Source organism: Gopherus flavomarginatus, chromosome 23 (genome assembly GCF_025201925.1).
Source record: "Gopherus flavomarginatus isolate rGopFla2 chromosome 23, rGopFla2.mat.asm, whole genome shotgun sequence".
Taxonomy (NCBI): Eukaryota; Metazoa; Chordata; order Testudines; family Testudinidae; genus Gopherus; species Gopherus flavomarginatus.
Window position 1 is genome coordinate 15,563,596 of NC_066639.1, and position 14,928 is coordinate 15,578,523.

A 14,928-nucleotide genomic window follows, 5' to 3' on the forward strand; every position below is an offset into this window, starting at 1 on the left:
CCCAAAATGTCCCCTCTGTGCAGCCCCATAGCCCCCGATGTGTCCTCTGTGCAGCCCCATAACCCCCACCCCAATGTCGAGCCTCAATGCCAGACGTCTACACCCCTGATGTCCCCCTCTGGGCAGCCCCATAGCCCCCCGATGTGTCCTCTGTGCAGCCCCATAACCCCCACCCAAAATGTCCCCTCTGTGCAGCCCCATAGGCCCCGCCCCCGATGTCCCCTCTGTGCAGCCCCATAGCCCCCACCCCCGATGTCCCCTCCGTGCCCGGGGGAGGGGGCAGGGAAAGAAGGCGTGGCCAAAATTAAGCCCATCCAGCGGATGCTCCGGTGCAGCCCAGTTGCGCCTGCGCCGGCTCCGGAGGGGTGAGAGCGGGAGGCGGGGCGAAGGGGGCGTGGCCTGCGCCCACCGACTTCAGTCTCGGCTCTTCTGCCCGGCAGGTGCGCTCCGCCCCTTTGGAACGTTGCAACAAGGTTGCGCCCCGCCCCCCTTGGAACGTTGCGACCCGGTGGCGCGGCCGCGGCGTTCCACGTGAGCGGGTGGCCCGGCTGTAGCGCCCGGCGGAAGGGGAGGGGTCGGATTTGTGGGGTTCATTGATCCTCGCATCCCCGCCCCCCTCCTCTTAAGGGGGATCTGGATCGCCAGCCCCCGGGAAGGCGGGGGAGGGGGGAGCAGGCTGGTATTTGGGTATAACGCCCAGAGGGGGATTTCTAAAGGGGGGCAGCGGGTGGGAGGAGGATTTTTTGCCCTGACTTTCTCGGGAGACCAGTGGAGGCTGATGTGATTCTTGGTCAGGTAAGGAAGGATGGGGGGGGGGGAGATAAGAGACCAGGCGGGTATACAGGTGTAACGCCTGGTGGGGAGGGGCGGGGGAGCCCACACACCGCCTAGGCTGGAGGCGAGAAGGGAGGCAATGGTGTTTGGGTCCCTGATTTCCTGCTGCGATTCGATAGACTTTGACCCTGGCTACACTAGCTCCGGTGGTGGGGGAGGGGGAGACTCTAAACTAGCCCCCCCCCGACACAGCTGCTGTTGCTTCACTCTTCCCCGGAGTGGGCTTGTGGTGGGGGGGGTCACCTAGCTAAAGGGGTAATGCCCCCTCTCCCCCAACCCAGCTGCCTCCACTAGATGCCTTCTGCTGCTTTTGGGGCTGCTGATTCTGGGGTGAGTTGCTGCTGTGGGGCAGTGAGGGGGGCATGTGATTTTGGGGATTATGGAGGTGGGTTCACCCTGGTATGTCTTGGCACTGCTGGGGGTGAAGATGTTAAAAGCCTGGTTGCAAGATTATAGAGTTCAGCACCCTTGTGGGAGGGGGGTTGAGGGGGTCAATTTATTGCAGATTTACTCTTAACTGTCTGGGGGGGGGGAGAAATTTCTGGTCCTCTTAAGGGGTTTGTCTACACTGGGAAGTTAATTTGGATTAAGGGCTGTTTAAATCGGCTCTGAAAGTGGGTTAACCACCTTTGCACAGACCAGCCAGAAGCAGAATGGGGTCCTGTGGAAGGGAGGCCGGGGGCGGGTGGGAGTTAATAAGCAGTAATGAAAGTCTGTCAGCTAAGCCTTTAAGCACTGGAGCTGCTCCTGGATCTCTCTGGAGACTCTGGATTGAGAGGGCTTCATTCCGATCTATCTTCATCTTCCGTGCCAGTCACTTCCATGCACGGAGAACCCCTTATTCAAGATGCATAAAACCGAAGGCAACCTGGTTAAGTGGTTTGTGGGGCGAAGTGTGAAGGAAGCCATTGATCAGAACAATTTCCCTTTGGAGAATCGTAGGACGGGAAGGGACCACGAGAGGTCACCTAGTCCAGTCCCCTGTGCTCATGGCAGGGCTAAGTATTATCTAGACCGGTGGTTTTCAAACTGTGGGTCGCGAACCATTTACTGCAAGGCCAATGGGAGCTGGGGGTGTGGGGTGTGCCCCAATCCCCTGCCCCAGCCCTGAGCCCTCCCCAAACCCGGAGCCCCCTCCTGCACCCCAAATCCCTCATCTCTGGCCCCAGCCCAGAGCCTGCACCCCCAGCCCAGAGCCCTGACCCCCTCCAGCACCCCTTCCCCAGCCCAGAGCCCCCTCCCACACCCTGAATCCCTCATTCCCGGCCCCACCCTGCAGCCTTCACCCCCGCACCCCAACCCTGTGCCCCAACCCTGAGCCCCTCCCAAACCCCTCATCCCCAGCTCTTTTGGGTCATAGAATCATAGAATATCAGGGTTGAAAGGGACCTCAGGAGGGATCTAGTCCAACCCCCTGCTCAAAGCAGGACCAACCCCAACTAAATCATTCGAAGCATCATAGGCATCAAGTTTCTTCATCTGGGTCGCCAGAAGTAAAAAGTTTGAAAACCACTGCTCCAGACCAACTCTCTCTCGGGCGCAACCCACACGAGTCCCCCATCACCGGTTCTGTGCTCAGGCGCTCCCATAGAACTCCTACATTAGAAGCGAGATCAATGCGTCACACATGTAGGGGCTTGACGTTCTCAAAAACCCAAATGAACCAGGGCTTGAATGCGGTTCTGCAAAATCCCGATAGATCTGGCATAACAGGTGCTCGGATTGCCATGTCATCAACTCCAAAAGATGACGGGAAGCAAAGACAGAAGAAAGCAGGCAGCGGAGAGCGTGGGCGGCTCTGGGAATTATTTTGGGCGAAGTTCCCTGGCTTGGGTTATGCGGGAATATCAGCCTGGACGAACGCTCAAATGTTGTCTTGGTTCTGTTTAACAGACGTTTTGGAGCATGAGCTTTCGTGGGTGAATACCCACTTCCTCAGATGCATGTAATGGAAATATCCAGGGGCAGGTATATATATGTGTGCTAGCAAGCAAGCTAGAGATAACGAGGTCAGTTCAATCAGGGAGGATGAGGCCCTGTTCTAGCAGTTGAGGTGTGAAAAGTGATGGTCACATTAACACCACCCTATATCGAAAACCCACCGACCGCTATGCCTACCTTCATGCCTCCAGCTTCCATCCTGGGCACATCACACGATCCATTGTCTACAGCCAAGCACTGAGGTACAACCGCATCTGCTCTAACCCCTCAGACAGAGACCAACACCTACAAAATCTCCACCAAGCATTCTCAAAACTACAATACCCACACGAGGAAATAAGGAAACAGATCAACAGAGCCAGACGTGTACCCAGAAGCCTCCTACTGCAAGACAAACCCAAGAGAGAAACCAACAGGACTTCACTGGCCATCACATACAGCCCCCAGCTAAAACCACTCCAACGCATCATCAAGGATCTACAACCCATCCTGGACAATGATCCCACACTTTCACAGGCCTTGGGTGGCAGGTCAATCCTTGCCCACAGACAACCTGCCAACCTGAAACATATTCTCACCAGTAACTGCACACCACACCATAATAACTCTAGCTCAGGAACCAATCCATGCAACAAACCTCGATGCCAACTCTGCCCACATATCTACACCAGCGACACCATCACAGGACCTAACCAGATCAGCCACACCATCACCGGTTCATTCACCTGCATATCCACCAATGTAATATACGCCATCATATGCCAGCAATGCCCCTCTGCTATGTACATCGGCCAGACTGGACAGTCTCTACGGAAAAGGATAAATGGACACAAATCAGACATTAGGAATGGCAATATACAAAAACCTGTGGGAGAGCACTTCAACCTCCCTGGCCACACTATAGCAGACCTTAAGGTGGCCATCCTGCAGCAAAAAAACTTCAGGACCAGACTTCAAAGAGAAACTGCTGAGCTTCAGTTCATCTGCAAATTTGACACCATCAGCTCAGGATTGAACAAAGACTGTGAATGGCTTGCCAATTACAGAACCAGTTTCTCCTCTCTTGGTTTTCACACCTCAACTGCTAGAACAGAGCCTCATCCTCCCTGATTGAACTGACCTCGTTATCTCTAGCTTGCTTGCTAGCACACATATATATACCTGCCCCTGGATATTTCCATTACATGCATCTGAGGAAGTGGGTATTCACCCACGAAAGCTCATGCTCCAAAACGTCTGTTAGTCTATAAGGTGCCACAGGATTCTTTGCTGCTTTTACAGATCCAGACTAACACGGCTACCCTCTGATACTTAGTTCTGTTTGTTCCCTCCGAAGCGTCTGTCGGAAGACAGGACAGTGGGCTAGATGAACCTTTGGTCTGACCCAGGATGGCTGTTATGTACTTTTGGGGGCAAGCACCCCAAATCCCCGCCCTCCCAAATCTAATGTTTTCAACTTGGGTTTGTAGAATCGTAGAATATTAGGGTTGGAAGAGACCTCAGGAGGTATCTAGTCCAACCCTGTGCTCAAAGCAGGACCAATCCCCAGCTAAATCATCGCAGCCAGGTCTTTGTCAAGCCAGGCCTTAAACCTCTAAGGAAGGAGATTCCACCACCTCCCTAGGGAACCCATTCCAGTGCTCTGTTCTTCTGCGCTTTGCTCGTATATCACAAGCTACGAATTGCTGAATCATAGAATTATAGGACTGGAAGGGACCTCGAGAGGGCATCTAGTCCAGTCCCCTGCCCTCAAGGCAGGACTAGGTATTATCTAGACCGGTGGGCCCCAAACTTTTCGTCTGGCGGGCACCAGATGAAGGACCGTGGCGGCGGTCGAGCACCTGACAGTTGTTTGTCTAATGTGCTCTTAAAAATCTCCCATGATGGAGATCCCACAACCTCCCTCAGCAATTTATTCCAGTGCTTAACCACCTTGACAGTTAGGAAGTTTTTCCTGATGTCCAGCCTAAACCACCCTTGCTGCAATTTAAGCCTGCTGCTTCTTGTTCTGTGTAGAGGTTAAGAAGAACAATTTTTCTTCGAATAGCCTGAAATTCAGCGTTGTTTGGACACGTGATGTGGACCACTTCTGTTTTTATGGCTACCAAGGTCCTATCCTCAGAAGTTAAGAACAATTTTTCTCCCTCCTCCTCGAAACAACCTTTTATGTCCTCAAAAACTGGTATCATGTCCCCTCTCAGTCTTCTCTTCTCCAGACTAAACACCCAATTTTTTCAATCTTCCCTTGTCACTCATGTTTTCCAGATTTTTCATCGTTTGTGTTGCTTTTCTCTGGAATCGCTCCAATTTGGCCACATTTTTCCTGAAATGTGCCGCTCAGAACTGGACACAATCCTCCAGTGGAGGCCTAATCAGTGCGGAGTAGAGTGGAAGAATGACTTCTCTTGTGTCTGGCTTACAACGCTCCTGCTAATATATGGATACAAGAATGATGTTTGCTGCTTTTTTTTTTTGCAACAGGGTCACTCTGCTGACTAGTATTGAGGTTGTGATCCGTTATGACCCCCAGATCCTTTTCTGCAGTTCTCCTTCCTAGGCAGTCTTTTTCCCATTTTGTATGCGTGCATCTGATTCTTCCTTCCTAAGTGGAGGACTTTGCATTTGTCCTTATTGAATTTCATCCAATTGACTTCAGACCATTTCTCCAGTTTGTCCAGATCACTTTGAATTTTAATCCTACCCTCCAAGGCACTTGCAACCCTTCCTGGGTTGGTATTGTCCGCAAACTTCACACTCATTTCTGCTACTGACCAGGTCTGGAGACCCAAAGTTATTGCAAGGCCGGCTTCAAGCATTGCGTACGTTTCCCGACGGGCAGGAGAGCTTTCATTGGCATCTGTTGTTCCGGGTGGTAGCATCTTCGCTCTCCTTTGCACATGATATGGCTGGTTTAATTGTGCACTGAATATCTGTGGACACTCTCTGGATGAAGAGGGCTTCGTTCCGATCTAGCTTCATCCACAGGGTCTAGCAGTGGGGAGACGCCTGTTGATTTGAGGGGGTCACCCCTGGCCTCAGTGCGTGCCTCTGGGATTGCCTATAGAATGAAGGACTGTGGGAGGGCAGAAATTAGGGTCTTCCCGCTGAATGGTGCCCCTCTTAATGGGGCTGACTGCATTGGTCACATAGGGTGTCAATCTCCTAGACAGAAAGACGAGAAATAAGATGGAGCGGTATGGGGGCCCCTGGCATTGGGAGAGACAGGGGATGCAAAGAGAATAGGGGCCCCTGGTATGGGGAGAGGGGCAGGTGGGGGGCCACCCAGAGCCCCGGGCATGGAGTCTTTTTGTGGGGGGCAGTTTTGAGCCCACGCGAGAGATGCAAAGGGAGGGAAAATGCAGCCAGCCCCCCTGCCCTGGACCCCACAGCGCCCCCTGCTGGGAGAGGCTGGTACTGGAGGAGCCGGTAGCTTCTCCTCCAGCCAGCCCCCCTGCCCTGCACCCCACAGTGCCCCCTGCTGGGAGAGGGTGGAACTGGAGGAGCCGGGAGCTCCCCCCACAGCCAGCCCCCTGACTCACACCCCACAGCGCTCCCTGCTGGGAGAGGCCGGGACTGGAGGGCCTGTACTCCAGGGCAAAATAGCCTTTTCTAATGCCCCTTTTTCTCCTACAGTGAGCCCCAATGCCGGTGGTGCACCCCGAACCCCCTGACGGGGGCTGGGGCTGGATGGTGGTGCTGGCCGCCTTCTTCCAGTCGGCGCTGGTTTTCGGGGTGATCCGCTCCTTCGGCGTCTTCTTCATGGAGTTTGTGGGGTACTTCGGGGAGCTGTCAGGGCGGGTGTCCTGGATCACCTCCATCGGGATCGCGGTGCAGCAATTTGCTAGTGAGTTTGGTGGTGGGCAGGGGATCCTGACCCTCTTTTTCTGGAGGGTAGGAGGGAGAACCCCACTCCTCCCCCAGAGTCAGCTGCATCGCAGGTTAACAAGGGCCCGACTGGTGTCTCTCTGCCACCCCCTGCAGGTCCGGTGGGCAGCGCCCTCAGCACGCAGTACGGCGCGCGTCCCGTGGTGATGGCCGGGGGCTTCCTCTCGGGGCTGGGCATGCTCCTGGCTTCCTTCGCCACCAGCCTGACCCACCTGTATCTGAGCATCGGGCTGCTGTCAGGTAGGTCCCTCCCTGAGCTCCCCCTGCCTCAGTGCACTCTGGGAGTATCCTTACCCAAGACCAGGAGCAAGGGATTCTGGGTCTAATATCAGGTATTCCAAACAGGAATGACCAGTTCTTGTCGGTGGTGTGTTTAAAGAGTTTCATTTCATTGCATTTTGCCTTTTCCTGAGTCCAGACAGCCTGGTGCTCGTAATGACCCGAGCTAAGACTTGGCAGCATTCAGTGTTGGGTTTTTTTGATAATTTCTATGGATAATTTCAATGCTTTTATTTTTAAAGCATCTCTTTGAGATTTTTACCAGCTTACGCTTTCACAGTTGCGTAAGATCACGGGTTGGAACCAGTTTATTTTTTCAATTGTTAGTGATTTTAAACATGCACCATTACATAAAACGATGGATGAGGCATTTTTTTTTCCCCTCCCCGGTTCTTACTGATTGAAATTTGCACAGCAGCGGGAAATCACAAGGGCTGGTCGGACAACTGTGGGCCAACAGATGCAGAGGTTGAAAAAGTTAGACCTTGGTAGCCATAAAAACAGAAGTGGTCCACATCACGTGTCCAAACAAAACTGGATTTCAGAGTATTTCCTCTTATCCATATGGACCACTGCTTCGCTTTAAAATTAATTAACAAGTCATTTGATAGTTGTTTTTTGGACAAGACCAATGCCCAACCGCAGGAATGCTCATATATCATAGAATCGTAGAACATCAGTGTTGAAAGGGACCTCAGGAAGTATCTAGTCCCACCCCCTGCTCAAAGCAGGACCAACCCCAACTAAATCATCCCAGCCAGGGCTTTGTCAAGCCAGGCCTTAAAAACCTCTAAGGAAGGAGATTCCACCACCTCCCTAGGGAACCCATTCCACTGCTTCACCACCCTCCTCGTGAAATAATGTTTCATAATATCCAACCTAGACCTCCCCCACTACAGCTTGAGACCATTGCTCCTTGTTCTGTCATCTGCCACCACTGAGAACGGCCAAGCTCCATCCTCTTTGGAACCCACCTGCAGGTAGTTGAAGGCTGCTATCAAATCCTCCCTCACTCTTCTGCAGACTAAATAACCCCAGTTCCCTCAGCTTCTCCTCATAAATCATGTGCCTCAGCCCCCTGATGATTTTTGTTGCCCTCTGCTGGACTCTCTCCAATTTGTCCACATCCTTTCTGTAGCGGGGGCCCCAAAACTGGAAGCAGCACTCCAGATGTGGCCTCACCAGTGCCAGATATCCAAATCCAATTTATTATCATCTATATACGCCAAGTCTTTCGTCCCATTTACCCATCAGTTCCTCTGAGACAAGTCCAAAATTTCTGTAGGAGGCAAATTCCCGTCGGTGTCTCACCTCTCCCCAAAGTCAATACCTCATTGTGGTGACATCCCTTTCCAGAGCTAGTTTTTCCCCTTCGCAGACCTCCGATCTTCTTGAGATGTTGGTTCTCTTCCTTTCAGCCGTGAGTCCGATCTGGCTTATATCGGAGCCCAGAACCCTCTCACTCGGTGGCTTTCAACCTCGGTGGCTTTCAAACATAATGGAGGTGCGGACCCCTTTGGATTCCCTGGTCCCCAAGCTCTGATTGCCAGAAGCTGGGAATGGGCAACAGGGGATGGATCACTTAGACTCATAGACTTTAAGGTCAGAAGGGACCATTATGATCATCTAGTCTGACCTCCTGCACAATGCAGGCCACAGAATCTCACCCACCCACTCCTGTAACAAACCCCTAATCTATGTCTGAGTTATTGAAGTCCTCAAATTGTGGTTAGAAGACCTCAAGCTGCAGAGAATCTGGGCTAGCTGGACCTTTGATCTGACCCAGTCTGGCTTTTCTTAAACTGCAAACCCCCTTGAAAACCACTGCTCCGCCTCCTTTCTGGGGCTATTTTTCCCCTTGGCAGTCTTTCAATCTCCTTGGATCTTGCCTCTGCTCCGCGGATCTGGCTTATATATGCCCCGCAGGCTCCGCCTACTCCCAGCAGCCTCTGAGAGTGGTGGCTACTTGGCGCTATTCTGCCCCGCCCCCTTGTTCTTGTCACACTGACCCGCGTCATCCCACCGAATCAGCATGCACCGGTGCAATTCCTTTGCTGTTTTGGGGAGTTATTCAGTGGGGAAGAAATGACATTTTTCTAAGCATCACAAAGCCTCTCTGCCCCTCCGGCTATCTGCTTCCTGGTTTTCTTCCCCCTGAATGCTTTTTCCCCCGGACACTAGAGCCATGGGTCTACGCCAAGGTTTTCCAGGGGGTACATCTAGATATTTGCCTGGTTTTACGACAGGTGCCGTAAAGAGCACTAATGAAGTCCGTACAAAGAGAGTGCTTACAAACCACGACTGGTTGGTAGAGCTCTATATAGGTTAGTCCAAAATTGATATTCCAATCAATTGGTTTTATAATGCTATGGTAAAAAGGAGCAAGGAAGCTAGTTTTCCGTCCTAGTGGTCTGTGACACTTTTGTATGTGTGACGGGTTCCGTCACAGAGACCCCCTTGGGACTGTCACCTGATGTGCTGAGATTACCTCGGAGCCTGTTTTCCCTGCCAGCTTGGGACTCCAGAACCCTGCCTGGTTGAGCCAGACACACACGCCTGCTGCAACCCAGAGTCGAGGTCTAGAGGCTTTAAGTGAACGCTAACTCGGCTACTTTCTCCAGCACCCAGACCCCCAGCTCCCAATGGGATCCAAATCCATTTTACTCTTGTCGGAGAAAAACATAGTTCTCACTCTCTGGTTGGGTGCAGCAAAGTCAGATACTTTATTCTCAAGCAATTGCATAGAGGGAGAGAGTGCGCTAGGACACAGGGTTTTCCCCCTCCTAGGCAGGTCTCTGTACAGGTAAACAATTCCAGCAAGCATTTATACTTTTTGTTACATACAATAATAAGCAACACCTGCATGTTGTGTATACGTAGGTCACCTCAACATGTTATTTTTCTCACTTATTTGGACTCTAGTCTATATTCCATATTTATCGACACAAGGTCGCAACAACTTCTCACACAGTTTTTTCTCACTCGCCTCACGCACTCCTCGCGTCTACAGATCTCGCGTTATTAGGGTTACAGCTAGCCTGCCTCTTGCGAACGGAGACTGTCGTGCGTTGAAATCCCCTTTGAATCCCTGTCAGTTCTTTCTCTACTTCCGCACTCTGTTTAAAGCTTTATACAGAGTAAACTCATAATAACACTGAGAGAGAGATGCACAGCTGTTTGCTCCCCCGGTGTTAATCACTTTCTCTGGGTTTATCAATAAACAAAAGTGATTTTTATTGAGTATAAAAAGTAGTTTTTAAGTGGATCCAAGTAATAACAACCAGAACAACGTAAGTCACCAAGCAAAATAAAACAAAACACACACATCTAAGCCTAATACATTAGGGAACTGAATACAGGTCAATCTCACCCTCAGAGGTGTTCTAATACGTTTCTTTCATAGAATATCAGGGTGGAAGGGACCTCTGCAGGTATCTAGTCCAACCTCCTGCTCAAAGCAGGACCAATTCCACAATTCTTTCATAGGTTAGACTCCTCCTAATCTGCTATGAGTCTATGTCCTGTAAGATCCCAGCCTCCATTCTTCCTGGGTTGGCCCCCACGTACCCCACGAAGGCTTGCAGGTAAACAAACCAGTTGCAACCAATTGTCCTAGTCGAGGGGAGCCATCAAGGCTCTACACCACCATTAATGGCCAACACTTTGCATAATTGCGATGACCTCAGAGGTATAGTTCATATTTCTAGTTTCAGATACAAGACTGATCCATGCATACAAACAGGATGAACACACTCGGTGGATGATAAGCTTTGTAACGATACCTTACAGGAGACCTTTTGCATGAAGTTTATTCCAGTTACATCATATTAGCGTATTTCCATCAAACATTATGGAGTGTAACGTCGCAGTCGTTTTTAAGGGAGGTGATACTTGTGGGGGACACAAGACCAGTCAGACTTCTGAAAGGGCGTGGCTGGCACATAATGCAGGGTGGGGGTCGCTAAGCCTCCCCAAATCTCAGACCGCCGGGTGGGGGTGGGGGGGTGTCAGTGGCGGGTTATGCCCAGGAACCCCAGCCAATATTTGGGGCTGCTGGCAAAATCTCCCCCCGCCACAGCTCCAGGGCTGCGGTGAGGGTGTGGAGGGTGGAAAAAGGAGGGCGGGGGCCATGGGTGGAGAGGGCAGGGCATTATCATCAAATGCCCCCCCTTCATCTCCCATACCCCCCCCAGAAAAGAGAGCCAACCCTGTATAGACCCTAATCATACCAAATGACAACTGGTGCACAGTTATATCTTTGTGCTGGGGTAGAAAATGGGGAGGTGGGGGGGATCAGTGGGGTGCAGGAGCCGTGGGGAAGGGACGGTAGGGAAAAGATGGAGAACTATAGGCCCAGGGGGAAGGAGCCAGACCATATTCAAAATGGCTGCCATGGGGGGGGGCAGGGGGAAGGAGGTGGGCCTTCTTCAAAATGGCTACCATCATGTGAGGGGGCAACCATGGACCCAAGGAGGGGAAGGAGCCAGGTCTTATTCAACATGGCTGCCACTGTGTCTGTGGAATCAGTGGGGAAGTTGTTTGGCGTGAGGAGAGCGGGGGGGGGAAGGAGTGGGGCCTTTTCAAAATGGCTGTCATCCTGGGAGGGAGGGGGGGAACTGTGGGTCCACAGAGAAGGAGCCAGACCTTATTCAAAATGGCTGCTTATGAGGGGGACAGTTGGGAGGCGGGTATGTGGGAGGAACTGTGGGTCCAGAGGGGAAAGGAGCAGGGCCTTTTCAAAATGGCTGCCATTCTGTGGGGCTACAGGGAAGGAGCCAGACTATTATTCAAAATGGCTGCCACTGAGGGGGACAGTTTGGGGACGAAGGGCATCAAAGGAAAGAGAGGCTCATCAAAGTGGTCACCGGTTGACGGGTGGGGGTAGGGAGAAGGAGTTGGACAAATTTTAAAATGTCCGCCACTGTAGGGAGTTAGAGGCGTAAGGAGCTAGGCCTCATTCAAAATGGCTGCAGCCACACGGCAGCCATTTTGGAAAAACGAGGAAAAAGTGGACGGGCCCAAAACAGTCTCATTTGTGGCCATGTCCTGGGCTGTTGCCATAACAACCTGGATGTGGTTGCAGGGGCCCTGACGGGTGTATTTTCTACCCCCCTTCCCTTTTTTGCAGGCTTCGGGTGGGCCTTGGTCTTCACGCCCTCCGTGGCCTCGGTGGCCCGTTACTTCAAAAAGCGCCGGACGTTCGCCACGGGCTTGGCCTTCATGGGCGTGGGCCTGTCCTCCTTCGCCTTCTCCCCGCTCTTCCAGTTCCTGGTGGACACCTACGCCTGGCGGGGGGCCCTCCTGGTGGTGGCCGGCATGTCCTTCAACCTGGTGGTATGCGGAGCCCTCATTCGCCCCCTGACCCTCAAGGAGGACCTGGCCGGCCCCAGGGACCCTGGCGGGAGCTGCCTGGGGAAGCTTTCCACCCTCTTTGGCCTGCCTTTGCTGTCCCACTGGCCTTTCATGAGATTTGTCCTGGCCGTGACCTTGATCAACACCGGCTACTTCATTCCCTATGTCCACTTGGTGGCCCGAGCCTGGGAGCTGGGCTTCGATGAGTACCAGGCTGCCTTCCTCATGTCCGTGGCAGCTGTGGCCGACCTGTCTGGCCGCCTCCTCTCGGGTTGGCTGGCCGACTGCCGGGCTTTCCGCCTCGTCCACATCTTGGTGGCCTGGACCTCCCTGACTGGCATCTCCTTGGCGCTGGTGCCTCTGGGACGCAGCTACCCGTTGCTGATGGCCATCAGCATCTGCTACGGGTTCTTCTCCGGGGCGCTCACCCCCGTGGTCTTTTCCATCCTGCCGGAAATCGTGGGCATTGGGCGGATTTTCGGCTCGATGGGGCTGCTGCAGATGATGGAGAGCATCGGCGGGCTTCTGGGAGCACCGTTCTCTGGTATATGGCCACTGGCTTCCTTCTTCTCCTGTTCAATTAGTTGGAAACGAGCTCCCCCCACCCCAGTAAATCAATCCCCAGGCCTACCCTTTTCCCTGTAACCTTCAGTCATAGTCTTGGGCCTTCTTAGAGCCAAAACTCCTAGCACCCACCCTGGTCTTGGGACCAGTGGTTGACACGTGAACATCATCCTGCTTGGGATTAGCTGCCCTCCAACCCCATTTTGGTAGCCCCTGGAGATAGGCCCAGAGGTGGGGATAGAACCCAGCAGTCCTGACGCCCAGTTCCCCCTGCTCCAACAGGCTAGACCTCACAAGGTCCTTGTGACCTCATTCTGGGTCACTGTGGTTCTAGGTCACCCTAGGTTTAGATCTAAGTCACCCTGGGTTCTTATGGTGCTATAGGTCACCTCCATGTTCTAGTTTTCCCTACATTCTCTTGATATTGTTTTAGGTCACCTTGGGTTTGTATGATATTCTTGGTCATCTTCATGTTCTAGGTTGCCCCGTGCTCTCTGGATGTTGTTCTAGATCACACTTGGCTCTTGTGCCATTCTCGATTTGCTTTCGTGTTCTAGGTTGCCCTATGTTCTCTGGCTGTTGTTCTAGCTCGCCCTGGGTTTTCCGGCTGTTGCTCTAGATGACTCGGTCTTTTCTCTGTTCCAGGTTGGTTGCGGGACATGACTGGGAACTACACGGCCTCTTTCTTGGCAGCTGGGGCTTTCCTCTTGGCCGGAAGCCTGGTTTTGGTCACTCTACCCAACTTCTTTTCCTGTCTGAGCTCCTCCTCTCCTGCCTGCAGCCAGGTGGAGGCCGGGACAGAGCCGTCCCTATTGACACCGGCCTGTGGGAAACATTCCTCCCAGGACAGAGACTGTCTGGCCAGAAGCCAAGATCTCAGGAAGCCGACGTGACTACAAGGGGGTGCTGGCGGTGCCGGCCAGTGGCTGGGTGAAGGGGAGGGGGACCAAGGAGGGACAGCTCCATCCTACCCCCCGCAGCTCTGTTGGGGCCCCTCAATCCATTATTACAGCATGGGGTTTCTCCTCCTCTCTCAGGGGTCCAATCCCCTGTTTGTATCCTCTGATCCCTGGAGTGAACCTCCTTCAGTGCGACCATAACCAGGTTCTGGAAGGCTTAATGTGGTAAATTCGAGCCTGGGGAGGGGTCCTACAGTTTTCTCTCTCTTCCCTGCCACCCCCCTCTTCAACATCTCGACTTAGAAGGATGTTCCTTCACAGAAATAAGCCACTTCACTACCACCCTTGCCCTCCTGGATTCTCCGGTGCCTCCCATGGGCTGGAAGCCTAGGTCCATAATGTGGGGAGGACACTGAGGAACGGGAGGGGACCCCAGCGAGGAACAGAAATTAGATCAGAGCCTGGGTCTAACGCAGAGAATGTTTTATAAAGGGGGAGGGGGATCAGGCTGCTCCATTCATTTGGGGAAATATAGCACTGCCCCAGCGAGGGCAGGTGTATGCAAACAGGGAAGTAAAAGGCCCCATCCTGTAATCTCGTGGTCAGCAGGCCCCTGCCTCAGTTTTCCTACTTGCTTCTGGGAATGGCTGGCTTGAAATGGACACCCAGCTTTGCACCCCACTCCGGGGGCATGAGGGATGTCCCAGAGCCCAGAAATGCAGTTACCGATGTAAAAACGTCTCCCCCCTGCCCGGATTTATGGATTTTGTGCTGCTAGATGTGTAATTAGACGGGTGTGGCTGGGGAAGGAAAGGGGGGGGTCTCAGGGGGCATCGTTTACCCTTCAAAAGGTAGTATTTGGTGATTTAAAATGGGGGAGGGGGGTATTTCGAGAAATGACAGTTTTGAGAGGGGACAAAAGCGGTGGTTTCGAGTGCCACCTTTTCTGGAACAGAGCTGTGTTAAGGGGGGGGGAATTAAAACCAGACAATTCCTCTGGCAGGTGTCCGAGTTCATGGTTCCCTGACCAGCGCGGGAGAGGAAGGGACCCAAGTGGACGTGACTGTAGCTTGAAAGCGGCCAGAGTGCGTGTCCCCCCCGCCTCCGGACTAGGTGGACCAAAGGTTGAAAGTGCCTCATAGAAGCAGAGCGGTGTGAAAGTTCATCTGAGTTT

At 52.8% G+C, this 14,928-nt stretch overlaps 1 protein-coding gene across 2 annotated transcripts; it reads left to right on the plus strand.

The window, feature by feature from the left end:
• The first annotated feature begins 443 nt into the window (after positions 1–443).
• Positions 444–14,754, plus strand: LOC127039693 (monocarboxylate transporter 13-like). Of its 2 annotated transcripts, none has more exons than XM_050933542.1 (5): positions 444–473; positions 6,409–6,619; positions 6,757–6,900; positions 12,068–12,835; positions 13,501–14,754. In XM_050933542.1, exons 2-5 carry the CDS (start codon positions 6,418–6,420, stop codon positions 13,746–13,748), a joined length of 1,362 nt encoding a protein of 453 aa, XP_050789499.1. In that variant the 5' UTR covers positions 444–473; positions 6,409–6,417; the 3' UTR covers positions 13,749–14,754. The 2 variants fall into 2 exon arrangements, with proteins under 2 accessions (XP_050789499.1, XP_050789498.1); XM_050933541.1 differs by lacking the exon at positions 444–473 and adding an exon at positions 538–795.
• Positions 14,755–14,928: the final 174 nt, after the last annotated feature.

Coding starts and splice junctions, on each gene's coding strand:
- LOC127039693 (XM_050933542.1), top strand. CDS start 6,418: ATGCCGGTGGTGCACCCCGAACCCCCTGACGGGGGCTGGGGCTGGATG. Junction 6,620..6,756: donor CGCGGTGCAGCAATTTGCTA/GTGAGTTTGGTG, acceptor CACCCCCTGCAG/GTCCGGTGGGCAGCGCCCTC. Junction 12,836..13,500: donor TCTGGGAGCACCGTTCTCTG/GTATATGGCCAC, acceptor TCTCTGTTCCAG/GTTGGTTGCGGGACATGACT.